At 41.9% G+C, this 24,772-nt stretch overlaps 2 protein-coding genes across 3 annotated transcripts in view; one reads left to right on the top strand and one right to left on the bottom strand.

The window, feature by feature from the left end:
* Positions 1-14,797, top strand: part of LOC140464607 (GRB2-related adapter protein-like) — a 50,401-nt gene extending 35,604 nt beyond the window's left edge. Inside the window, exons 4-5 of the mRNA XM_072559887.1 lie at positions 10,981-11,149; positions 14,060-14,797. Coding sequence (XP_072415988.1) covers positions 10,981-11,149; positions 14,060-14,245 — 355 coding nt within the window. The 3' untranslated portion in view covers positions 14,246-14,797. The remainder of the gene's footprint in view (positions 1-10,980; positions 11,150-14,059) is intronic.
* Positions 14,798-15,377: 580 nt separating this feature from the next.
* The window catches only part of LOC140464606 (sodium/mannose cotransporter SLC5A10-like), a 142,344-nt gene continuing 132,949 nt past the window's right edge, over positions 15,378-24,772 (bottom strand). For both annotated transcript variants that reach the window (XM_072559886.1, XM_072559885.1), the window contains exon 15: positions 15,378-16,270. In XM_072559886.1, coding sequence (XP_072415987.1) covers positions 16,077-16,270 — 194 coding nt within the window. In that variant the 3' untranslated portion in view covers positions 15,378-16,076. The remainder of the gene's footprint in view (positions 16,271-24,772) is intronic.

Raw genomic sequence — 24,772 nt, 5'->3', positions numbered from 1 at the left:
TGTATAAAATTGTAGCTGGCACTTTTCCCCATTACGATATCACTTTCCTTTAATCAGGATCCAAGAGTAATTCAGATTTTGATGCAATGCACAGCTTCACAAATTCACCTGTAATCCTGGTACACAGACTGGCAACATCTTTTAGCTGAAATTCACTCTCAAAAACTGGGGGAATATGGGACTTTGATTTACTTAAATATGGTTGGTGGCTGCAGCATCTTGGGGTGCACAGAACATATTTCATTAATCTGTCAATATGTAGGAACATAGGAGCATAGAACTGTGAAGTAGGAGTAGGCCATTCAGCCTTTCAAGTCTATACTGTTCACTCCATTCAATAAGGTCATAGCTGTTTTGATTGTGATTTCAATTCCATCTTTCTGTTATCCCCCTTTCCCCAAAAAACCCGTGAGTCCCCTGTTGATTAAAAATCTACCTCAGCCCCATGTACATTGATTGCTTTCTATCAAAGAGTATTCCACAGACTAGTGACTGTCTAACAGTCTAATCTCTAATCTCTGTCTTAAAAAGGACAGTCCTTATTCTTAAAATGTATTCCTTAGTTCTAGTCTCTCCATGAGTGGAGATGTCTTCCCAGTATCCATTTTGTCAAGTCCCTTTAGGACCTTCAATAAGTTCACCTCTCATTCTCCTAAACTCTAATACAGGCTTGCAGTTGGCTCACCAGAATAATGCAGTGTTCACTTGCATTGGCAGCTATTTAGAGAAGGACCACTTGGAGTAAGCAAGTTATTTTATGAGGAAAAGCAGAGTTGGTTAGGCCTATACTCACTGGAACTGAGAAGTGACTTTCTTGAAATCTGTAAGATCTTGTCTAGGTATGTAGACGTTGTGAGGATTTTTCCCAATGCAACATTGTCTGAAAATGACTAATTCTATTACCCTCAGATAATTTGTGGAGATTGATATGCAGATGGCTTGTACTCCTCCTCTGGAAGAAAATTTGTATGCATGCCCGACAGACACAGAACAAACCTGCCTTATATATCATAAAGAATTGTGTGTGGGCTAAAATGGGTGTGACATTCTTGTCAGCATCACATCTCTGTGGTAGATACCATAAGAAGTATAGGAGAAAGTGAGAACTGCAGATACTGGAGAGTCAGAGTTAAAAATTGTGGTGCTGGAAAAGCTCAGCAGGTCAGGCAGCATCCAAGGAGCAGGAGACTTGATGTTTCAGGCTTCATCAGGAGTGATGACCTGCTGTGCTTTTCCAGTACCACCATTGGAATTATTGAAAGGCCTAGAATGAAGGCCCCAATGGATCACTGGACCCAGCCAAGTCAGCAGCAATAAGCAAACTTATGAGGGAGGGAATGGATGAGGGGGGGGGCATGAAGGGGTGGGTTTTCAAGGCCAAGACAATATGATAGAAGGGCAGGGTACAGTCTTCTCAACCGATGTCTCTAACGAACAAAGAAGGCCCTCTGCAAATAGCATCCAGCTTCCAAAGCTTTCCAAAGAGAAAACACCAGGTTGCCAACTCCTGCCGGCCTCCACCAGCCTCTCTAAAGGCCAACCTTTGGCTGTGCTCCCAACCGGCATTAAGGGATATCCTACAGGTCAGGTCTGCCTTGAGTAGTGCTGGCACCCAACTCTGACATTGAGTGTCCGCCAGCATTTTCCAAGGCCAGCACCCTTAGGCACTGAGTGTCTTTAAATGAGGGAACACTGCTCAGATCCCAAAGACACTCCAGAGTTTGCTTGTATTGCTCCTTTCTTGGTGAGTGCCTGACTCATCTCTTGGTTAATAGCAGCAGCACTGGCAGGAAGCCAGTACGTGGACATTAGTTATGCAATGCAATTAATTAAAATGGCTCTTCTTGGGACTTCCCAGTATGTACTTAAGCTGGATAGAGGCAAAAAAAATGGTGTCTGTACCCACCTATCTATGTGATTGAAAGCTCCCATAATCAAAGGCCATGAGGGTAGGATTCAAGGTTTGCTGTATGTTTCTGAACAATGAACTCATGTCAGAATTGAAAAAGGCAATCATTTAATCAAAAACAAATCATCCTGAATCATTAATTCCTCTTGTCTCTCCACACCTGCTGAGTATTTCCAGCATTTTCTATTTGTTTTTGTTCCAATATCCCAGCAGTCTACTGATAGCTGGGACTAGGTGCAAACTGCAGGTTAAATGCCTTCCTCCGAATGGGACAGTGATACTTGGGAGGGTGTGATTCCCCTCTGACCAGCTTCTTTCAGGCCCTGACAATGCAAATGGATTATAGTAAACTCTATGACGTCATTAATCTGAGTTTCAAAAGGCTATAAATAAAGTTGCAAGCAATGTGCTGTTGATTTAAACTGTGGGAATGGATAAGAAGCTAATGGAAGAACAACAGCAACAAATTGTATTTAGGTAGCACTTTTAACATGATACAACATCCCAAGATTCCTGGTCCTTCTTCACAGCTGGTTCGCAGTACTCCTCATACAATTTGCCTTAGCTGCAGTTTGAGCCCATGTGGAAGTATCTTTTATCCATTTTTAAGCTGGACCGTTGGAGCCTCTCCTCAAGCTGCAGGAACTTGAAGCTCCGAATTCTACAATTTCTCTATAATCATCCAGAGCACCTTTCTCATTTCAAGTCATATTTAAATTCAAATCCTTCCTTGACCTCACCCCTCCCTATCTCTGTAACCTTCTCTGGTCCCAACACCCCCTGTGATCTCTACGCTCCTTTATCTCTTGTACATTCCCGATTTCAAACATTCTACTCTTCTAAACTGAAGGTAAAGCTGCTGCTACACTCTCCCCACCAAACAGTCCTAGTACTGGTGCATGGACTTAGATACAGAATAAAGCTTTCTCTACACTGTCTCCATCCAACACTCCCAGAACAGATGCAGCAAGGGGCTAGATACAGAGTAAAGCTCCACATACACTGTCCCCAACAAACACTCTTTTCAGGGGTAGCACAGGGTCCGATACAGAATTAAGTTACCTCTACTTATTTAAACAGAAAATCACAAAATGTTGAAAAAGCCCCTGATGCTCTCTCATTAGCAGCTGTGGCTTCAGTTGCCTCAGCTCCACCCTCTAGAATTCCTGTCAAAAATGCTTCCATTTTTCTCTTTCCCTTTGAGCCATTCCTTAATCCTGCCTCTTTTATTCAGGTTTAGGTCATCTGTCCTGATATCACATCATGAGTGCGGTGCCAAATTTTACACAATAATGCTCCTGTGAAACACCTTGGGTCATTTTACAATGTTCATAACACAGTATTAAAAGGAATTGTTGTCATCGTTCTTGCCAGTGTCTTATCCATTCTCAGGATTTGCTCCAAATCCCCACAGCTACGATTTTAAAACAATAATCGTTGATCTGGAACTTTATTTATGGCTGCCTGACATTTAAATTAACCACAATTTAGAGCGTACTTTAATCCACTTGTATTGTTAGGTTCTGAAAGAAACTGGTAAAGTGAGATCCTCCCTTACTGAAAGTCTCCATTGCTTCTTTTTAGGTGAAGGCACTTGCCCTGCATTTGACACCCAGTCCTACATTTCTAAATACAAAACCAGGTCATTGGAAGTTAAAAGCAGAAAATACTTACCAGCTCAGGCAGCATGTGTGAGTGGAGAAAAACAGCCAACATTTCAGGTTGATAACCTTCCAATTAATTGTCTGCTTTTTTTTTAGCATTGATGGTGGGTCATCAAACTGAAACACAGTGAGAAATATATTTTTTTCCCGAGATTGAGCGGGAAGCAGTTTGAAACAAGATGGACTTCCATTCCGGGGCAGGACAGGTTTTTCCATGCAATCATGTCCTTTGCAGCTCATGAAGTATGCAACATGCTAACAAATTCAAAGCTGGGGAAGCTGACCCACCTGAAAGCTTCTGACAACTTAATAGCAAAATTTTCATCCACTGTTGAGAAATTGGATTTTTGCCTCCTGCTCAAATAATTTCTCTTATTTGCCCTTCTAAAAAGCTCTGGGTGGACCCAGTAATTCTGTTTCACACCCCATAGATACTGAATGGCTCATACTTTCATAATATTGTCAAATTATTATCGCTGTGATATTATTGTTTGAGAGGACACACACACATGCACACATACACATATACGTCTGTGGGGTGAATTTGTACTTGCAGAGTTACGTTGTACTTTGCTCAGAAACTGCATGAATTCATGTAAAACTCTGTTATCTCACTTTTTAGATTAGAATCAATCTAAACATCATGGCATAGAGAGAGAACACAGGGGGCTAACACCTTCAACATATTGTCTACCTAACACCAATTGTTACAGTTAACCTGAGAATGCAACTTTTAAAAAAAGGTTTGTGATTTACACATGAAAGAAGTGAAACTATCATGGTATTCGAACAGATGAAAGACTCGACAGACGATCAAGGTATTTTTCAATGTATAATTTCAGTTACATACACTGTAAACTTTTGCGATAAATTCATTGTCTTACAATTCTGTCCTCCACAACCACCTGATGAAGGAGTGACACTCCGAAAGCTAGTGCTTCCAATTAAACCTGTTGGACTATAACCTGGTGTTGTGGGATTTTTAACTTTGTACACCCCAGTCCAGCACTAGCATCTCCAAATCATTATTGGCTGTAAAGTATCTTGAGAAATCCTGAGGTCTCAAGACTCAGTTAATCAGCCTTGAAGGTTTATTTTCTACAAAATAGTCCTGAAGAAAATTCCAATAATAAAATCGAGAGACACTTCCCGTGAGTGTTGACAATGTGTTGTCAATACCAGAAGAGTTATATTAACATGAGAAAGAAGGAATAGAAACATAGGATCAGGACTAGGCTATTCAATCCATCAAGCTTGCTTCACCATTAATATGATCATGGCTATTGAACATTTCAATCTGTTTTACTCACTCCACCACCATAAGTCTGTACTGTATACCATTGGTAATCAGAAATATATTAGTCTCTACCTTAAACATATTCATAGAATGAGCCTTCATGGCCCGCTATGGTAGAGAATTTCAAAAGTTGGATTCCAAAGGAATAATTGATACAAGGGATATGCTGGTAGATGATTAATGCAGAAGGAAGGTTATTGAGAGAAATTATGGGTGTGAGCATGGGGCCAGTCAGAAAAATTTTCAATTGTTCTATAGCTATTGAATCCAACATTTGACACCTCCTCAAGCTTATTGACGTGGTGTCATATTTGAACATCATTTAATGCTGTTCATTGGAAATTCTGCAAGCTGCTATGGAGTACTTCCATTCATCCATCTACACACTGAGATTTAAATGTAAAAGAAATATAAGAATATGGTTTGAGGTAAGATATCAGAGACTGGGAAGTGGTCTATTTGCGAAATATGAAATTAACTGAGCTGTACAGATTTATTTTTAATTACCGTGAATTAGCCTTTTGCTACTACCATATTCAACGTTTGCACTGTCATTCAGTACAATTAATTCTTTACCCAAGTTAACTAATAATAAAGCTATCCTTAGAAAATCTCGAGTTTCAACACCGCTTTGAAACGTTCAATGAGAAACCTACATAGGAGCAATAATAATCAGGTGTCAATGACTAGAAAAAAGTGGACAATTTCTGCAGGAGGTATAGAATAGTAGTGACCCGTCTTCTGAGCTAAGAGGTCTGGCTTCAGGTCCCACCCAGTTCAGATGTGCATAATGACATCTCTGAACAGGTTGATTAAGAAATTATCAATTTCTACAGGAGAACACCAGCATCTCCCAGCCCTCCAAGGACTCTGTTCCTCCACGTTCAGCCTCTTAGACATCACCAGCAACTTTCACTGCATCATTCAAGACCATACTTTCAGGTTTTAAGCTCTGGAATTTCCTCGCTAAACTTCTCTGCTTCTCGATCACTCCTTCCTTAAAACTTTGCCACCTTAATGTCTCCTCACAGGCCTTGGTGTTAATTTTGATCTAATTATGCACAATTAGATTTTTTACATTATGTTGTAGGCTGTATAAAATTGCAATTGTTTTGCGTCAATGTTTTGTACCCAAATAGTGTGCGATGTTGGCATTATATACAAAATATTCATGTTCATTCTTGAGTAAGCATTTTTTGTGAAACATTCAGAGTTATAATTGCCAACCCAAGTCCTTATCCTAGTGTATAATTCCCAAATCCTACCTTGCTACCTCTTTAATTCTCATAGAAATTAAAGGCAAGTATGAATCATAATTGACTTTAAAGACATCCTATCACTATATATGTATATCAGAGGCCTAATGTTTTAAATAAGGAAATTACAACTCAAGTAGATCGTTAATGAACTAAACAAGATTTTTAACTATAGACCTTAGTGCCATTGTTATTGAGTATTCTGGTTTTATTGGAATAATGTTGCATTGTTAATTGCAGTACTGGCATTTGGAATACTTTCCTCCTTGGTTTTGTAATCTCCTCCAATCTTCTCCCTCAGACTTCTGTATAATTAGACCTTTTCCAATGTCTCAATGTCTACACTTAGAGTAAGAAAAGATCACTCAAATCGCCAACTTTACGGGCATTTAAGTGGTCATTTGATAGGCATATGGATGAGAATGGAATAGTGTAGGTTAGATGGGCTTCAGATTGGTTTCATAGAATGGTGCAACATCGGGGGCCAAAGGGCCTGTACTGCGCTGTAATGTTCTATGTTCTATGTTGTCTGCTCTCAATGTTCCATAGGCTTATTAGAAAGACCAAAATAGACAAATGAGAGCAAAGTAAAGTAAAAGAGTAAGAAGGAAGGAACAAGTAAGAAATAAGATCTGTATTTATGTAGCAATTTAACAGGTTCAAAACATTCCAGTGGGGCGAATGAAAATAATCAAAGAACATGTTAAGCATGGAATTGGTCAAAAAAGCCATTGAATGAATTTCTGTAGAGAAATGGGACCATAACCTAATACCAGGTAGCTCTGTGTTAAGCAGTGAAATATCTCAGTATGATCACAAATGGTGTTGCTGTCAACATACGAATAATAAAAAAAAGTTGTTCATGGGATATGGGTATTGCTGTTATGGTCAGCATTGTTGCTCATTCTTAATTGCCCTTGAGTGCCTTGCTTGGGCCTTTTCAGAGGAGCAATTAAGAGTCAACTACATTGCTGTGGATCTGGAGTCACATTTAGGACAGACTGGCTGGAGGTGATAGGTTTCCTTCGCTTAATCAGATGTGTTTTTATAACAGTCAACAATGGTCACACAGCCAACTTTTAATGTCGGATTTTTCATTGATACAAATTTCACCATCCGTATTTGAATGACTTGTCCAGTGACATTACACCTTCACCTTTGCCAAATGTAGCTTGTTGCTCCTTCCAATGTGACCTGAGCCTAATGAAAAAATATTAATTGCTGAAATTTTCATTCTCAATATTGTTTTGAATCAATTTACCAAAGGGCTCAGAATACCATCAGAGTTATCACACATCTGTGTCTCCTACTGAAAAATGACTCTGTACTGGAGCTGCAAGTTCTAAGACATAATTCTATTTATTACTCCCCTGTGGGAGTTCCTTGTTATTCAATAATCTATTGCATTTATCAATAGGTGCAAGATTTAGCTTGGCAAGAGTTCCAAGCCAGACCTTTTCCAAATGGTCAAAGCCATATGTAACTAAATCAGTTCCAAATAATCCCAACCCACCCAACCAAATTCCTCCTAATGTAAAGCAATATAACAAGTGGCCTCACTAAACAAGTTAATTTCATATGAACCAAAACTTTACTGGTACATTACACCAGGAATAACTGTAATATGTTTCCTTAATTCATAAATGTCATGCAACAACAGCAACATTTTCAAAAATGTCCATGTTACAGAGGAGAAGGTGCTGGACATCTTAAGATGCATAAAGGCAGATAAATCCCCATGACATGATCATGTGTAACCCAAACCTCTAGAAGGTAGGGAGTGATTGCTGGGCCCATTGCTAAGATATTTATATCATCAATAGCAATAAGTGAGGTGCCAGAAGACTGGAGGTTGGCTAACGTGGTGCCACTATTTAAGAAAGGTGAGTATGGGAAAGCCAGGGAACTATAGACCGGTAAACCTGATATCAATGGTGGGCAAGTCGCTAGGGGGATTACTGAGGGACAGGATTTACATATATTTGGAAATGCAAGGACTGATGAAGGATAGTCAACATGGCTTTGTTCATGGGAAATTACATCTTACTAAACTGATTGAGAATTTTGAAGAAGTAATGAAGAGGATTATTGATAAGGACAGAGTGATGGATGTGATCCATATGGACTTCAGTAAGGTGTTTGACAAGCTTCCTCATGGTAGACTGGTTTGATCATATGGACTACAGGGAGAACTAGCTATTTGAATACAGAACTGGCTTGAAGGTTGGTAGTGGAGGATGGTAATGGAGGGTTGCTTTTCAGACTGAAGGCCTGTGACCAGCATTGTGCCACAAGGATTGGTGCTAGGTCCACTACTTTTTGTCATTTATATAAATGATTTGGATGTGAACATGGGAGGTATAGTTAGTAAGTTTGCAGATGACATCAAAATTGGAGGTGTAGTGGACTCCAAAGAAGGTTACCTCAGAGTACAATGGGATCTTGATCAGATGGGCCAATGGGCTGAGGAGTGGTAGATGGAGTTTAATTTAGATAAATGTGAGGTGCTGCATTTTGGAAAGACAGGGCAGGACTTATACACTTAATGGTAGGGTATTGGAGAGTGTTGCTGATCAAAGAGACCATGGAGTGCAGGTTCATTGTCCCCTGAAAGTGGAGTCTTAAGTAGATAGGATAGTGAAGAAGGCATTTGGTATATTTGCCTTTATTAGTAAGTGAATTGAATATAGGAGTTGAGAGGTCATGTAATCAATGTACAGCACATGGGTTAGGCCACTTTTGAAATACTGTATGCAATTCTGGTCTCCCTGCCATAGGAACAATGTTATGAAGCTTGAAAGGGTTCAGAAAAGCTTTACAAGGATGTTGTCAGGGTTGGAGGGTTGAGCCATAGGGAGAGGCTGAATAGACTGGGACTAATCTCCCTGGAGCTTTGGAGGCTGACAGGCGACCTTACAGAGGCTTATAAAATCATGAGGGACATGGATAGGGTAAACAAATTCCTACAAGGTTGGGGATTCCAAAACTAGAGGATGTCGGTTTAAGATGAGAACGAACGATTTAAAAGGGACCTCGGGCAATATTTTCAAGCAGAGGGTGGTGATGCGTATATGGAATAAGCTGTCAGAAGAAGTGGTGGACGCTGGTACAATTACAACATTTAAAAGGCATCTGGATGAGTACATGAACGATTTAGAGGGATATGTGCCAAATGCTGGCAAATGGGATGAGATTTATTTAGGATATCTGGTCAGCATGGACGAGTTGAACTGAAGGGTCTGTTTCTGTGCAGTATATCACTATCACTCTGTAACATTCTTCATTGCTATTGCAAACAAAATGTCACCCCCATGCCAATTATTGGAATACTGTTGTCACAGTTTTTAAGACCAGAATGAAGCTTTCTTTCACTTCTTTACTTCAAAGTTACCTCTTGATTTTTGTGACTAATTATTAGTATATAAATATCAGTGTATTTCCTTGGAATGTCCAGTGAGGTTAGCATCTTTGATTGATGCAACCTCAGCTGCAGATTGTCCTCACAACAATATTCAATCTATATTTAATTATTTCACATTCTTCTCCCTCCAGTTATACCTGATTGAATCTGATTTAGTGCAATTGACACAATCTGTTTACAAGATGACCTTGTTTCCACACATGGTTAAATCTTTGCAACGGTTTTAGTTTTGGAATTCAACACACATTGCCAATATTTAACAGTGACACAGTTTCCCCTTCAACATGAAACTGGCTTACATAGCCTTCCAACATCACAAGTTGATGTAAGTACCAACATTTCTAACTTACTATTTTACACTCTACCCTATTGAGGTCACAGTGGAGCATTTTCTAACTCTTTGGTTTCTTAATTCACATCTGGGACATCCATCCACCCAGCTTAATCCTTGCTCCACTCTCCTTGCCTCTCTTCTGCTTCCTTTTTGCCATCCCTCCAATTTCCACCACTCTTCAGCTTCCCAATTTCTTGCTCCAACCTTTGACATTTTTGGGCCTTCCTCCTCCATGCCTCAAAAAGCCCAGAAACAGGCAATTTAGCCCAACAGCTGTACAGCTCTATAACTCTATGATTCTAGTATTATTTCAACAATATGAGAGACTTTCCTTTTTGCTTATCTTCACTGAAGGAAAATGATTTTTTTTTACTTAGGGGAGCTCTGCAATAAAAATTAATGCAGAAGCTGATAATCATTTAACTCTTTAATGCCACAAAAATGTCCTCATCATTGTCTCTTTGAAAGTGTTGACACTGGAAGAAATATCTGTCAATGATGTTAGCAGATAACCAGCTGTACAATAATTATTTGTTTGTGATTTTATTGAGAGTTTAAACTAAAATGACCTGAACCTATACAGCATCTTTACCATCATAAAAATTCAAAAGGCATTCTAACCAAGTGTAATCAGACAAAAAATGTAGAAGCTGAGCAGGTGGATAGATTATGACAGAGTTAACAGCTTAGCCTAGGAATGTCTTCTTTAAAAATGATTTTTTTAAGGGGGAAGAGCATGAATGCTGGGACATGGAAAGTCAGAAATAGAAAAAATGCAGTTTTAATGAGAGTTGAAGAAGTTTACATAGATAGGGAGAGGCTCTGGTTAAATTTGAACACTCAAACAACAAAATTAAAAGTTGAGGTGTTTGCATGTAGTTCAGTAGCACTTCATGTGGACTAGGATTCCAATTTAAAATAATGCAGGTCTTAAAATATCTGCAAACTGAATATCTTAGATACAGAATTGGCGATTAATCTGTGACTGTCGGCATTGGTGATTTTCAGGGTCTGCTGTTTTGTAACTTCATCAATAACTGAAACACTGATTGTGAATGTGAAGCCAGCAATCCTCACAGAGCTTGACATTTTTCCACAGCTACGGAAAACATGTGCAGCACTTTAAGGTTCTTCGTGATAAAGAAGGCAAATATTACTTGTGGGAAGAGAAGTTCCATTCCCTGAATGAGCTGGTGGACTTCTACAGGACCACAACAATCGCGAAGAAGCAACAGATTTTCCTGAGAGACACAAAACCTGATGAAGAGGTAATTTAGTTGTAGATGTCACATGATAATTGAGTATTTAATGTAGTTGCTTCATATATTTAATTCTATTGGAATTCTCACGGTTTCAATCCTAGAATCTCAATATCATTAGACACTTACCATAAGAACATAATATATAGGAGCAGTATTAGGCTATTTGGCCCAAGCAGTCTGCTTCACCTTTCAATAAGAACTGACATGTTTCTCAACCCCATTCTCCTGCCTTGGCCCCATAACCCTTGATCCCCTTACCAATCAAGAACCTATCTAGCTCTGTCTTAAAGGAACTCAATGATTTGGCCTCCACAGCCTCCTGAGGCAATGACTTCCATAAATTCATCACCCTCCGGCTGAAGAAATTCCTCCTCTTCTCAGTTCTAAAGAGTCGTCCCTCCACTCTGAGGCTATGCCCTCAGATCCTAGTCCCTCCCGCTAGTGGAAACATTATCTCCACATCAGCTGTGTCCAACCCTCTCAGTATTCTGTAGGCTTTTTGACACATTTGCATTGCAAATCTTCAGAATCTAAAGGATAACCTTGGGTTTGCCTGTGGATCTTCTCTATTTGCTGAAGTTGATAACATTACTTGCTGGTAATCTCATTTATAACTAGTATGTACATACACCTCCAGCATAGAGCCAACCTCTGCCAGGTATTCCTGCCAGTCATCCAGGGCAAGTGTATTCTTGTTTTCGATTCTTAGAAGATGCAATGGTTGACTAATTTGTCACAATATTTCTTCAGGGCAATTCTTATTGTTGTGAATTCCTGACAGAGCCAGAGACAGCACCTCAGATTCTGGACATTGTTATGTCAGTTTTCTTCCGGACTCTCAATCAAATACCAGCAGGCTTCAGCTCTTCCCCAATAATTCCATTAATTCAATGAACTCGTTGAAGCAAATAGTTTCCTAAATTTTTTGTTGAAACTCTGTCTAATTCAGCAATTTGAGTCTTTTAAGTACTGAAACAAAAGCAAAATATTGGGGATTCTGGAAATTTGAAATGAAAGCAGAGAGGAGATACTCAGCGATTTGGGTAGCATCTGTGGACGTAGAAACATGGTTAACATTTTGAGTCTAAATATATGACTGAGTTATTTAATGTAGTGTAGACAGGTAGAAGGCTGGAAGAACACAGCTAGCCAGGCAGCATCAGGAGGTAGAGAAGTCAATGTGAACTGAGGACTTGCTGCCTATTCCACCTCAGAAGACAGTTAAAAGTGAAATGCATTTCTGTGGTCTGGAGTCACGTAAAGGCTAAACCAGATCACAGCTCCTTCCCAAAAGGTTGTTAGCAAACCAGATCAGTTTTTCCCTTCACAGTTAAGATAAGTGTAAGGATTGTCACAAGGTCAGCCAGCTGGACATCATAGACTATGAGTTCCATAGTTGGGGCTGTTAATCTGGTCCAAACAGGGAGCCCTGGCTGACAGATAAAAGGAAGAGCGTCAAAGATTCTGACACTCTGGGTGTTGACTCTGATGTGGCTGTGCCAGAGTCATGGACCTATCACATGTAAATAGAGGGTGACTTGGTGATGGGATATCGGCCTCTGTGGAGTTATTTCAAAAGTTGTCATGAAGTCATCAACAGCTTTACATTCCAGACTGATCAACTGAATGCAAAGCTGAAAATGTGTTGCTGGAAAAGCGCAGCAGGTCAGGCAGCATCCAAGGAACAGGAGAATCGACGTTTCGGGCATAAGCCCTTCTTGAGGATGCTGCCTGACTTGCTGCGCTTTTCCAGCAACACATTTTCAGCTCTGATCTCCAGCATCTGCAGTCCTCACTTTCTCCTCAACTGAATGCAAACACCACTAAGACACCACAATGAGATGAGATGAGAACTCATATTCCCAGACCATTATATGAACCTCTGAAAAGTTGGGTTAGTGACATTACCACAGCTGCATCACTTTTTCCTAATATAAATCAGTCAGATGTTTGGACTCAAAATGTTAGCTCCGTTTCTCCCTCCACAGGTGCTGTCCAACCTGTTGACCTTCCAAGCACTTTCTGCTTTCAAGTTTTATAAATAGTTCTTTTCACTTCTCTGTGCTATGATGATTCCGATCTGTTGTATAATACACTTTTCTCTTGGCTTATATATTTCTATATGGCTCAATGTATGGTATAAAAAACTGACTCCAACAATAATAATATAACTAAAATACTATAAAATAATAATATAATATCTCCTACAATAGCCTAATGAATAAAGGCATTATCTGGTGTTATCCCATAGAACACACAATGCACGCTTTGACACAATGTGCTGCAGGTGACTTTTCAAAGACCTATTCAATTTTACTCATCCTTCTGGTGTTTCCCAACTGCCCTGTAATTTTCCTTTTCAAATGTTACATGCAAATCTCCTTTGTATCTGAAAATGCCTCCACCACCCAATGCTCTGTAGATCATAACAACTCACAGCATGAAAAAGAATCCTCATCTCCCCTGAACTTTTAGCATCATTGCATCTCTGCTGTGTGACAGAGGACTATTTGGCCCATTAAGTCCACACTGACATTCTGAAGAGCATCCCACCTAGACCCACCCCCTACTCTATCTCTGCATTTCCCATGGCTAATCCACCTAGCCTGCACATGCTTGGATTGTGGGAAGAAACTGGAGCTGAGGAGGAAGCCCCTGCAGACATGGGAAGAATATCCAAACTCCACACAGTTGCCTGAGGGTGGAATTGAACCCTGGTCCCTAGCACTGTGAGGCAGAGGTGCTAACCACTGAGCCACCATGCTGCCCCAAATTTAGCTGAAATTCTAACCTTAGTGAACCAGCACTTCAACAACAATTACAGTAGGGTGAGTTCACCACTCCTACGTTGCATAACATCAGTGACTGAGCATTTTACTGCTGAGAGTATTTAAAACCATCGCTCTCTCACTTTAGTTACAGAAACCTGAACACGTCCAGGCATGCTTTGACTTTTCTCCCCAAGATCCCTCAGAGCTGATCTTTTATCGAGGTGACATCATTGAAGTTGTGGAGAGTGTGGACCCAAACTGGTGGAAAGGAAGGTGCAGAGGTCGCATTGGCTTTTTCCCACGGAACTATGTCCAACCGATGGTCCAGTAACTCTCGACAGGAGGTGAGCGTGTAGGTGTGTAGAAGGACCGACCCTGTTACATCTGCCTCTTCTGTTTTGACATCAAACCTCATTCTTGCGATGGCGTTCTCCACTTCAACTCCTCCATCAGTTGTAAAGCGCCTTGGGACATCCTGGGTTCATGGAAGATGCTGTACATTAATACGCTCTTTCTTTTTTGACATGAGCACAAAACTGCAAGTAGTTGGACCATGTGTTTCTCTTGCTGACTATTTTTGTCAAACTTTGTGCATGACTTTATTTGCTTTGCACTTGGATCACTGCAAGCTCATTTTAATATGGAATCAAAAATAAATCCTGAGAATATTAGCCTGTGATTCAAGAAAATAGAAACCCTCGGAAGTTATCAACTTTGCAATGCATCTTTGATATTATTGACAGCATTTCTTCTAGTTTGTATGTATAATTAGAGGTCTGTCATCTTACAAGACCATTCAAAAATAAATTCTAGTTTTTGTTCATACTAAACAAAAGGGTATTTTAGTTTGAAATAAGAAAAGTAAAACATTACACTATCCCAACTATATCTCTTTTTCTCTTGTTTGTTGGGAATGTTGTTTCTGGCTGTTTTGTCTCTTAAAGTCACAGGATTAAACTGGCAAGAATTACTCAGGAAGCCTGCTGAACTGCTGCAGTACATATCAAGCACAGCATTTGAGGAGTATCATTTCTTTAGTGGTGAAAGAAGTTGTCATTTTGAGTGATAAGTGCAATCAAATGTGTTACCTGTTCATTTCAGTTCATTTCACTGGAGACAGTCAACAAATACACTGAAACCTCACACCCATCAAGTGCCTGCCTAAGTCAAGTTACAATCATAGAACACAATACCTGGTTGGGCAGGCAGATGGGAGGAACTTGTAAAAGGAGGTAGTGAGGCGCTATGGAATAGACAGTGAGGCAACTGGAGAAGGCCAGGCAGTGAGGCAACTATTTCTTTGTAGTGGAATTGAAAAGTAGATAGAGATTTAGATTCAAAGTTGTGAAAATTCTGTTGGATTTAATAGATTTCAGAGTGATTAGTTTATTCTGGCTTCAATGAATACATAGACCAGGATATATTGACGAAAAGTTAATTTTAATAATTATTCATGTCACCCACATCACATTGGAACAGTAAGATTAAGACCAAAATGCACTGGAATCTGAAATAGAAACAATACACAGGAAACACACCAGAAAAGTCAGGACTTTCTGATCTCTTCACAGATGCTCATTGACTGTTGCATCTTCCCAGCATTTCTGACAGGTTTTCTTGTAAGTACTTGCCAAATAAAGCAACTTGTTAATTGTCAGTTTATGGGAATAAACACTGTAAGGCCTCAAAGCTGTAGGTAGTAGTATAACAACAACTTGTATTTATACAGCTCCTTTAATGTAGTGAAACATCACATTGAGCATTATCAAGCAAAATTTGACACTGATCAGCATAAGATGATATCAGAACAAGCAAGCAAAAGCTTTGTTGAATAGGCAGGCTTCAAGGAGCCTATTAAAGGATGAGGGAGAGATGGAAAGGCAGAGAGATTTAGAGAGCAAATCCCAAAGATTAGGGCCAGGGCAGCTTCAGGCATCATTGCTAATGATGGTGAAACTCAAATCAGTAATATGCAGGAGACCAAATTTGGATATATCTTGGAGGGCTGCAGCACTACAGGAAGATTTAAAAATAGTGAATAGAGCAATTGTGAGGGGACCGATGTGAAATCAATTGTTCCACATATACCATTGAATATTCCTTTCCACATATATCACATCTCAAACTCTTTCATCCAGGCTTCTTTCAGGTAATTTTCTTTCTCAAGCGAAGTATGCGTAAAGGAAAATGTTCACACACATGAGAATGATTGCATTTATACAACACACTCGGGACCAAAATGGGTTCTCATGGATATCAGTGAGGTCACATTGAACAGGCATGTTGTCTCTGCTTGTCTTAGTACTACAGAACAGGTTAATCCATGACCAGTTCTGTTGTATGATCTCCTCAGCACCTAATACACAAAGAAAAGGATAATTATATACTACATAATGTGGAAAAGATTTTAATAAACTGCAGAAGGAAAATAATGCAAATAATAAATTAGCAATGATAGTGAAGGAGTGTATAAAATCTCATATTGTTTGAAAATAGCATGTTAACATGTAGATCTTCCTATCTCACAGAGGTGTCAAATGCAGTCAAAAGATACTGTCCAACTACTTTCAAAAGAATAGACAAGTTCTATTTGGTACCCTGGCATTATTTACCCCTCAAACACTATTTACCCCTCTATGTCATCACTAAAACTGATGACATAGACCTTTTGTCATTACTGCTTACTGTGCACAAAATTGGTCGCCACATTTCCAAATCTTTGGGAGTCACAACTGTCTAAAGGTAATTCATTAGATCTAAAGAGATTTGGGACATTGTAACATATTGAAAGATGCCATATGTTCTTTCATTCTCAACAAGAGCAGCTGAAGAACATAGTTGCCACCAGGTCCATCCAAAACCAAATGATTTTGGCTAAGCCAATGCATAAGGCCATAAATCCACACAAAAGTAATACAGTTGTTCAATTGGTATCAGAACAGTTAACTCAACATGATTCAGTACAAGGAATGACATGATGAAGGATATTTCTTGTGTATTACGATGCCAGATTATGTTTTGCAATAATTTAACAGGATAGAAGATAAACATTATGACCAAACTGCATCTGGCACCTATACTCATAACATATCCCTTCCTTCCTCTTTAGCTTGCTTTTGTGCAAAATGTCCAGAGATTCCTCTTTATATGATCGCAAAGATTGGAGATTATGTCGAGGATGTCCCACTGACTGGAGGACAATCACCATAACTGGTTGTTTTCTGTTAGTACTTCCAAATTGCCTTCTCCATAATTCTATCATAATATTTCTCACTGGTTACTGTGAAAAGTGATCTATCAACTAACAAACCATTCAGCATCACTGCGTTCAGCATTGACAGCCTTGACTGAGTTGCTGAGTTACTAGATGAGCACATGATAAAGATATCACTGCCTTCTTCTGCTGTTTCTGAGCATTTCAATTCAATGGGAGTCTCATAGGCTAACAGCTGTTCCTTCCTGTTTCTTATTGAATCCTCCAATGAAAACTCTCTGGGCATTCAGTACCCTGAGGACCATTTTAGGTTGCATTTTTTCGACTGCAGTTATGACTTAAAACAAAGTCAAAGTCATAGATTTATATTTCAATCTCAAACTTTGCTATGCCTGATTAAATGCTTACCAGCAGCATTGATTTCATTTGCTTTTCTGGTTTCCAAATACAGCTGTTGCATTACTGGTTCCACTGCTCTCTCCCGAATTTCACCTGAATAGCTTGCATGATATTTGCAGCAAAAAAAAAGTCATTTGACCTTACTTTGAATTTGATAGGCAACATGGTGAACATTTGTTTGAGTTCAGCCACTGAACAGAGGCAACATAAAAGGAGGGAAAACTCTCAGCCTCATGGGCAAATACCTACCAGTTCAACAGGAATGACGGTAACATGGGGAGATTGTTACTGAGGGTGTGCCAGACCTAGCAAGGTGCGTTTTGATAACCAAGCGACTGACATCTAATTACATAGATGAAGGCCATCATTGGTTGCCCTTGGAGGCTGTTTTCAGTATCATAGGCAAAAGCACTCTGACAAAGTTACTGTGGAAAGGTCATGACAGCAATGGTGATAGTTCCTTGCACTTCTGACTCAAAGTGTTGATGTTTCCACAAGCACCTACAAGAAACATGAGGTCATTCAACATCTCAACCCTCCTTCATCATTTGATTGGATCATGACTCCATCTAGGCGAAAGTGAGGACTGCAGATGCTGAAGATTTGAGGTGAGAGTGTAGTGCTGGAAAAGCACAGCAGGTAAGGCAGCTACCAAGGAGCAGGAAAATCAACATTTCAGGCCAGAGCCCTTCATCAGGAATGAGGCTGGGAGCTTCGGTGGTAGAGAGATAAATGGGAGGAGGGTGGGACTGGGGGGAAGGTAGCTGACAGAGCAATAGGTGGATGGAGGTGGGGGTAAAGGTGATATGTCAGAGGGGAGGGTGGAACAGATAGGTGGGAAGGAAGATGGACAAGTAGGACAGGTCATGAGGGCGGTGCTGAGCTGGAAGCTTGGAATTGGGATAAGGTGGGGGGAGGGGAAATAAGGAAACTGGTGAAATCCACATTCATGCCGTGCAGTTGGAGGGTCCCGAGGAGGAAGATGAGGCATTTTTCCTCCAGGCATCGGGTGGTAAGACAATGGCAATGGAGGAGGCCCAGGACCTCCCCTCTCCTCCCGGCACCTTCCCCTGCCACTGCAGGAATTGCAAAATCTGCGCCCACACCTCCCCCCTCACCTCCATCTAAGGCCCCAAAGGAGCCTTCCACATCCATTGTAGTTTTACCTGCACTTCCACACATGTCGTTTACAGTATCCATTGCTTTCAAGTGGTCTCCACTACGTTGGGGAGACAGGGCGCCTACTCGCAGAGTGCTTCAGAAAACATCTCCGGGACACACGCGCTAACCAACCCCACTCCCCGTGGATGAACATTTCAGCTCCCCCTCCCACATGCAGGTCCTGGCCTCCTCCATTGCAACTCCCTAACCACCCGACGCCTGGTGGGAGAACGCCTCGTTTTCCACCTCGGGACCCTCCAACCCCATGGCATCAATGTGGATTTCACCAGTTTACTAATTTCGCCTCCCCCCAACCTTATCCCAATTCCAACCTTCCAATCAGCACCACCCTCATGACCTGTCCTACCTGTCCATCTTCCTTCCCACCTATCCGTTCCACCCTCCCCTCTGGCCTATCACCATAACCCCCCACCGCCATCCACCTATTGCACTCTCAGCTACCTTTACCCCAGCCCACCTTCCTCCCATTTATCTCTCCACCCTTGAGGTTCCCAGCCTCATTCCTGATGAAGGGCTTTTGCCCAAAACATCGATTTTCCTGCTCCTCGGAAGCTGCCTGACCTGCTGTGCTTTTACCACACGCTCGACACATGATTCCATCTACCTGCCTTTCTACCACACCATTGATATCATTACCTTGCCAGGTTTGTCCCTTTTCCCAGAGCACTGAGTCACAAATAGATATTGGGATAGATGAGAAACAACTTACTGAAAATAACCTGCTTTTAAGAAGTGTCTGAAAGGAAGATTGAAGGATAGAGAGATAGAGAGATGAACTAAGGTTCCATGTTAATGATGGTGGTCTCATAATCAAGTGTGCTACTTGCACACTCCTTCCGCAAAGACCATTCCCCTTGACAGTCCTTGGTTTACGCCACTCTCCCCACCAACCCATCCGAACCCCTGGGTACCTTCCCCTGCAACTGGTAAAGATGCAAAATCTGTCAGTACACCAGCCCCCTCACCTCCATCCAGGGCCCCAAACAGTCCTCCCAGGTGAGAAAGAGGTTCACCTGCCTCTCTTCCAACTAGTTTACTGCATCAGGTGCTCCCAATGTGGTCTTCTCTGCATCGGGGAGACCAAACGAGCATCACAGCCGGGCCCACATGGCCAACTGGACCTCCCAGTCACCATCCCTTTCAAATCCCCTTCCCATCCCTTTCTGACATGACCATCTTTGACCTCCTCCATTGCCACAACGAACCACACTGCAATTGGAGGAACAGCACCTCATCTTCTGCCTGGGCAGACTACAGCCTGGAGGAGTCAACACTGAGTTCTCCAATTACAAATAAACTCACTTCCAATCTCCCAACCCCCCTCCATCCCTTCCACCCCTGCCAGCCACCTATTGGATCCATTCCTCCCATTGACCAACCAGGTCATACCCTCTACCCCTACTTCCCCACCCTGCCTCCACCACCCTGTTTATCTGCAATTTCCCCAACACCCATCCCAGTCCTGAAGAAAGGTTACACCGAAAACGTTGACTTCTTCACCTCCTGATGCTGCCTGACTTGCTGTGTTTTTCCAGCCTCTTGCCTGTCTACTTTGGATTCCAGCATCGCGGGTTTTTGACTCTAACCAAACTCGCATACTCCAGCCAGACTAACTTGAGTGTACAGACTCACAGTTTTAGATATACACAGCACCTAGAATCCTTAGAACTGAGGTGTCTTAAAGACACATAAAATATTACAGCAAAATAGAAGTCTGAAATAAACCTAACACTGATGCAAAGAGGAGTGAACCTTGCATCCATCCACATACAATTCTCTTTAATTTTCCCTCTCAGCTATCACTCTGCTGAAGGTAGCAATGGCCAGCTTTTATTGCCCATTCTTAAATGCCATTGAGAAGGTGTAGTGAGCCGCGTCCTTGAGCTGCTGAAGTCCATATGGTGTGTGTACATGTCCAGTGCTGTTAGGGAGGAAGTTCCAGGATTCTGACCCAGTGAGAATAAAGGAACAACGATTGCCACTGACACCTCACCTTGTATTTCCAATAAAAATCATTAAGCAGTAATCTAGAGTGAGAATCTTGATCAGTTTACCTGACCTCTCTGCTCCCAGACACTGAAACAACACTGACAAACAATCAAACACGGGAGTTCCCTGGCCTTGCCATAGATTCGTTGAGTATGATATGTGGGTAGATGGTGGAGAGGAGGGTCATCCTTTCTCTTATAGACCAACAAAAGATTCATTTCACCAGAGACAGTCAGATCCAGATAGAAGCATGGGGCAATGCTGTTTTATGGATTGTAAGAATGCCCAGCAGTGTGGGAATAAGTTTTATGAGCATGTGCACTGCACTTTGCAAATGTAAATGCCACCATCTTCTTTGTTCCCTCACATTCACTAACTTTGGTACTACACAGTAACATCTACACATCTAAGGGTCTTCAACCCTCACCATAGTGAGCAGCATCAGCACTCAATGATGCAGACCCACCTCACGCTTCTAAACTGCTAACCATTCCTGTCATCTGCTCTTCCTACTCACTCGTGTGTAACTCCTGCCCATCACTAACTGTTCTTCCATCCAATTACATCCCACACAATGTCTCAGAACTGGGCAGACAGGACCACAACAGGCTGGAAGTGGCCATCATCCTTTCAGATGGCCAGTGAGGACAGAGACCACTCAGAGGAGACGGTGAGATCTCTATGTTGAGTCAATCCAGGAAGCTTCATTGTGTGTGCTTTGGTGCCGTTCCATTATCACTTCTTTAAAATGCTCAGAGTTCTACACCTACTGCACAACTAATGGCCTCTCTTAGATTAGATTAGATTAGATTCCCTCCAGTGCGGAAACAGGCCCTTCAGCCCAACAAGTCCATACCAACCCTCCGAAGAGTAACCCACCCAGGCCCATTTCCCTCTGACTCATGCACCTAGCACTATGGGCAAGTTAGCATGGCCAATTCACCTGACCTGCACATTGGACTTTGGGAGGAAACCAGAGAACCCGGAGGAAACCCATGCAGACACGGGGAGAATGTGCAAACTCCACACAGAGAGTCCCCCAAGGCTGAGAATTGAACCCAGGACCCTGGTGCTCTGAGGCAGCAGTGCTATCCACTGAGCCAACGGCAGGCATTAGTGGCACCCACAGAACATTTGCACTGAAGAGGTCGGTCCCTCAGCCCATCATTTCCTCCTCCAAGGAGTCACAGATCCCTCAGAGAATGCACTGGTCAGGCTTTCTCCTGCACCCTCTGCCCAGTCCAGACACTTTCATCTCAGTGGTGGTCTCCATCCAGATTAGGCTGAGGAGATCAGCACATCACTGGCATTTCTCCACGGCTGGTTGAGGAAGAAACACCCAGGTCCTTATCAGCTGGTGAGCAGCCACCTGCTCATCCCCAGTAAGTAGGTAACCCCAGTCGTGTCAGCCGTGAATGAATTTGAATGAATGCACAACCAAACACAGGAACAGCAGGTAGGTTTGCCACAGGCAGTTCTTAAACCAATCAAAGTTTCACAGGGGCTGCACCAATGTTAATCATATCGTGCTGGTTGTAGCGGGCCTGCATCCTGATGACAAGGAGAAACTGAGGACTGCAGATGCTGGAGAGCCAGAGTTGAAAGTGTCATGCTGGAAAAGCACAGCAGGTCAGGCAGCATCCGAGGAGCTCAACACTGACTTCTCAGATGTTGCCTGACCTGCTGTGCTTTTCCAGCACCACACTTTTCAACTCTGATACAAGTGACAGATTGTTATCAATTCACTTTCACATCTGCATATATATGTGCACTTGCACTCATCACATGTCATGTCAACTATCATTTACAAGGCCTGTTTACATTGTTACTATATCAGAATGACAGTGCCTTTGTACTTTCCAAGGAGTACAGAAGTTATATCTGAGAAATACCCTGGAAAGCAACATATTTTAACCATTCTTCGAAATCTAAATATATGGGTGGAAAAAAGTTTGCACTCTGAGATCATTGAGGTCAAAGGTCATGTGAGGGTCTTGCTCCAAACTTCACTTGCGTATGGCTCTAAAACCATTCCTGAGTCCACATGTCTCTGCTGGTAAGGTCTGATTATGTTTGTGCAATTAATAAGGGAACATACATTCATTCGATCATGGGTGACGACCAATGCACAACAACAATCCAAACTCAACCTCATTGTGCAAATATGTATTACCCCTGCCCCTATGCAGCAAAAGAAACTGTATTCTGCCCACTGTGAGTGAGTTGGCAGCCATTTTCCTTCCTTATTATCTAGTGGGTCAAAGATGGCACTTACCTAGCTCACTCTCCTGTGAGTGGATTCCAGGCTCTGTCAGATAGTCAAGATTACCCGCAGCCTCCTCCTTCATGTACCTTTTTGTTTTGCTGTTCCTGTCAAAACCATCTCCATTCACACTCCCATTCACATCTAAGCCTTTTCCTTAATTGTTAATATCGGCAATTTCCCTCTCAGCTCTTGACTTACTGCTATCTACTGTGTGCCCACTGAAACAAGAGTGAGGGGCAATTTGCAAAATCTCTCCCTCCTGCAAAATCCTGTGCCCTCCTGCAATATCCTGTGCTATGTCAGATCCCACCCTTATATTTTAAGTTGCCCCTCTTCTGTGTTGTTACTGCCTCAGCATTACATCATAACAATCCAGGCGACAGTTGAGTTTCCTACTTTCCTCCACACTGCATGGACTGCCCCTTGACAACACTCCCTGACATTTTCTCATACATATGTTGACCATCAGCCACCACCCCTTGAGACTGATTTGTGAGGAAAGCCCTGATTGATGATGGTTCATCAGAATGTTGTTTCCTACAGACTTACCGGTGATCCTCAGACTGGTTGAACTTGACCTCCAGGACTGAATGTGGCCCAATCCCTAGATTGCAAAGTAAAGGATCCCTGGCACCTAATCTCACCAAGAACCAAACCGATCATTGTCAATCGCTTGGACTGAGATTATAATGTGCCGATGGCCAGGTGTTGTGTCTTGCTCTGACTGACTATTAGGCCCCTTCCACTCCAGTAAGGACAGGTCTTTCAAACTTGGCCATTTGGTTAAAGCACATGCAATGTGTTTGCTACACAAGCTGCTGGTAGATTTTGTAGGGCTGGCATTGACGTAGCACAGTGTCACACAGCAATACATCCACCTCCTTGACTGTTCATGGCTGGCAACTATGACAAGCTGCTTATCTTTCTGTCTGTGTGAAAATCAGGGCAAGACAGAGATGCTGTGCTTGCCCAAGTAGGTGCAAAGTGAGTTAGTGCTAAGAACACAAGCTAACAGGCATAAAACTCACACTATGCAAATGCATGAGATAGAGTTTCATCCCTGTGCGCAGAGTGAGCTGATGGGACCATTGCAATACACAGTTTCCGTGAGCTGCGAAGTGCTGTTAGTGACGAGCTGAATTGTAATACATAGAACATAGAACAGTATAGCCCTTTTGGCCCATGATGTTGTGCCGAGCATTTATCTTTATCTCAGATCAACCTAACCTACACACCCCTCAATTTACTGCCGTCCATGTGCTTGTCAAGCAGTTTTTTAAATGTCCCTAATGTCTCTGTCTCTGCTATCACTGCTGGCAGTGCATTCCACGCACCCACCATTTTCTGTGGAAAGAACCTATCTCTGACATCTCCCCTATACCTTCCTCTAATTACCTTAAAATTATGAACCCTCGTCACAGCCATTTCTGTCCTGGGAAAAAGTCTCTGGCTAGTTACTCTATCTATGCCTCTCATTACCTTATACACCTCTATCAAGTCACCTTTCTTCCTTCTTCTCTCCAGTATGAAAAGCCTGGGCTCACTCAACTTCCCCTCATAAGACAAGCCCTCCAAATCAGGCAACACCTTGGTAAATCTTGTTTGCACACTCTCTAAAGCATCTACATCCTTCCTAAAATGAGGCAGCCAGAACTGGACATAATGTTCCAAGTGTGGTCTAACCAGGGTTTTATATAGCTAGTACGAGTTCGTCACAATTGGCCATGACGATGTAGTGAGACTGGAGTTTTGATGATGCTGATTTCTGTGGATGATGCACGCAGGTGGGAACTGCTCGTGGAACACGC

The sequence above is a fragment of the Chiloscyllium punctatum genome, chromosome 40 (genome assembly GCF_047496795.1).
Source record: "Chiloscyllium punctatum isolate Juve2018m chromosome 40, sChiPun1.3, whole genome shotgun sequence".
Lineage (NCBI taxonomy): Eukaryota > Metazoa > Chordata > Chondrichthyes > Orectolobiformes > Hemiscylliidae > Chiloscyllium > Chiloscyllium punctatum.
The sequence above is the reverse complement of the archived record's forward strand: the minus strand, read 5'-3'. Positions and strand labels throughout refer to the sequence as shown.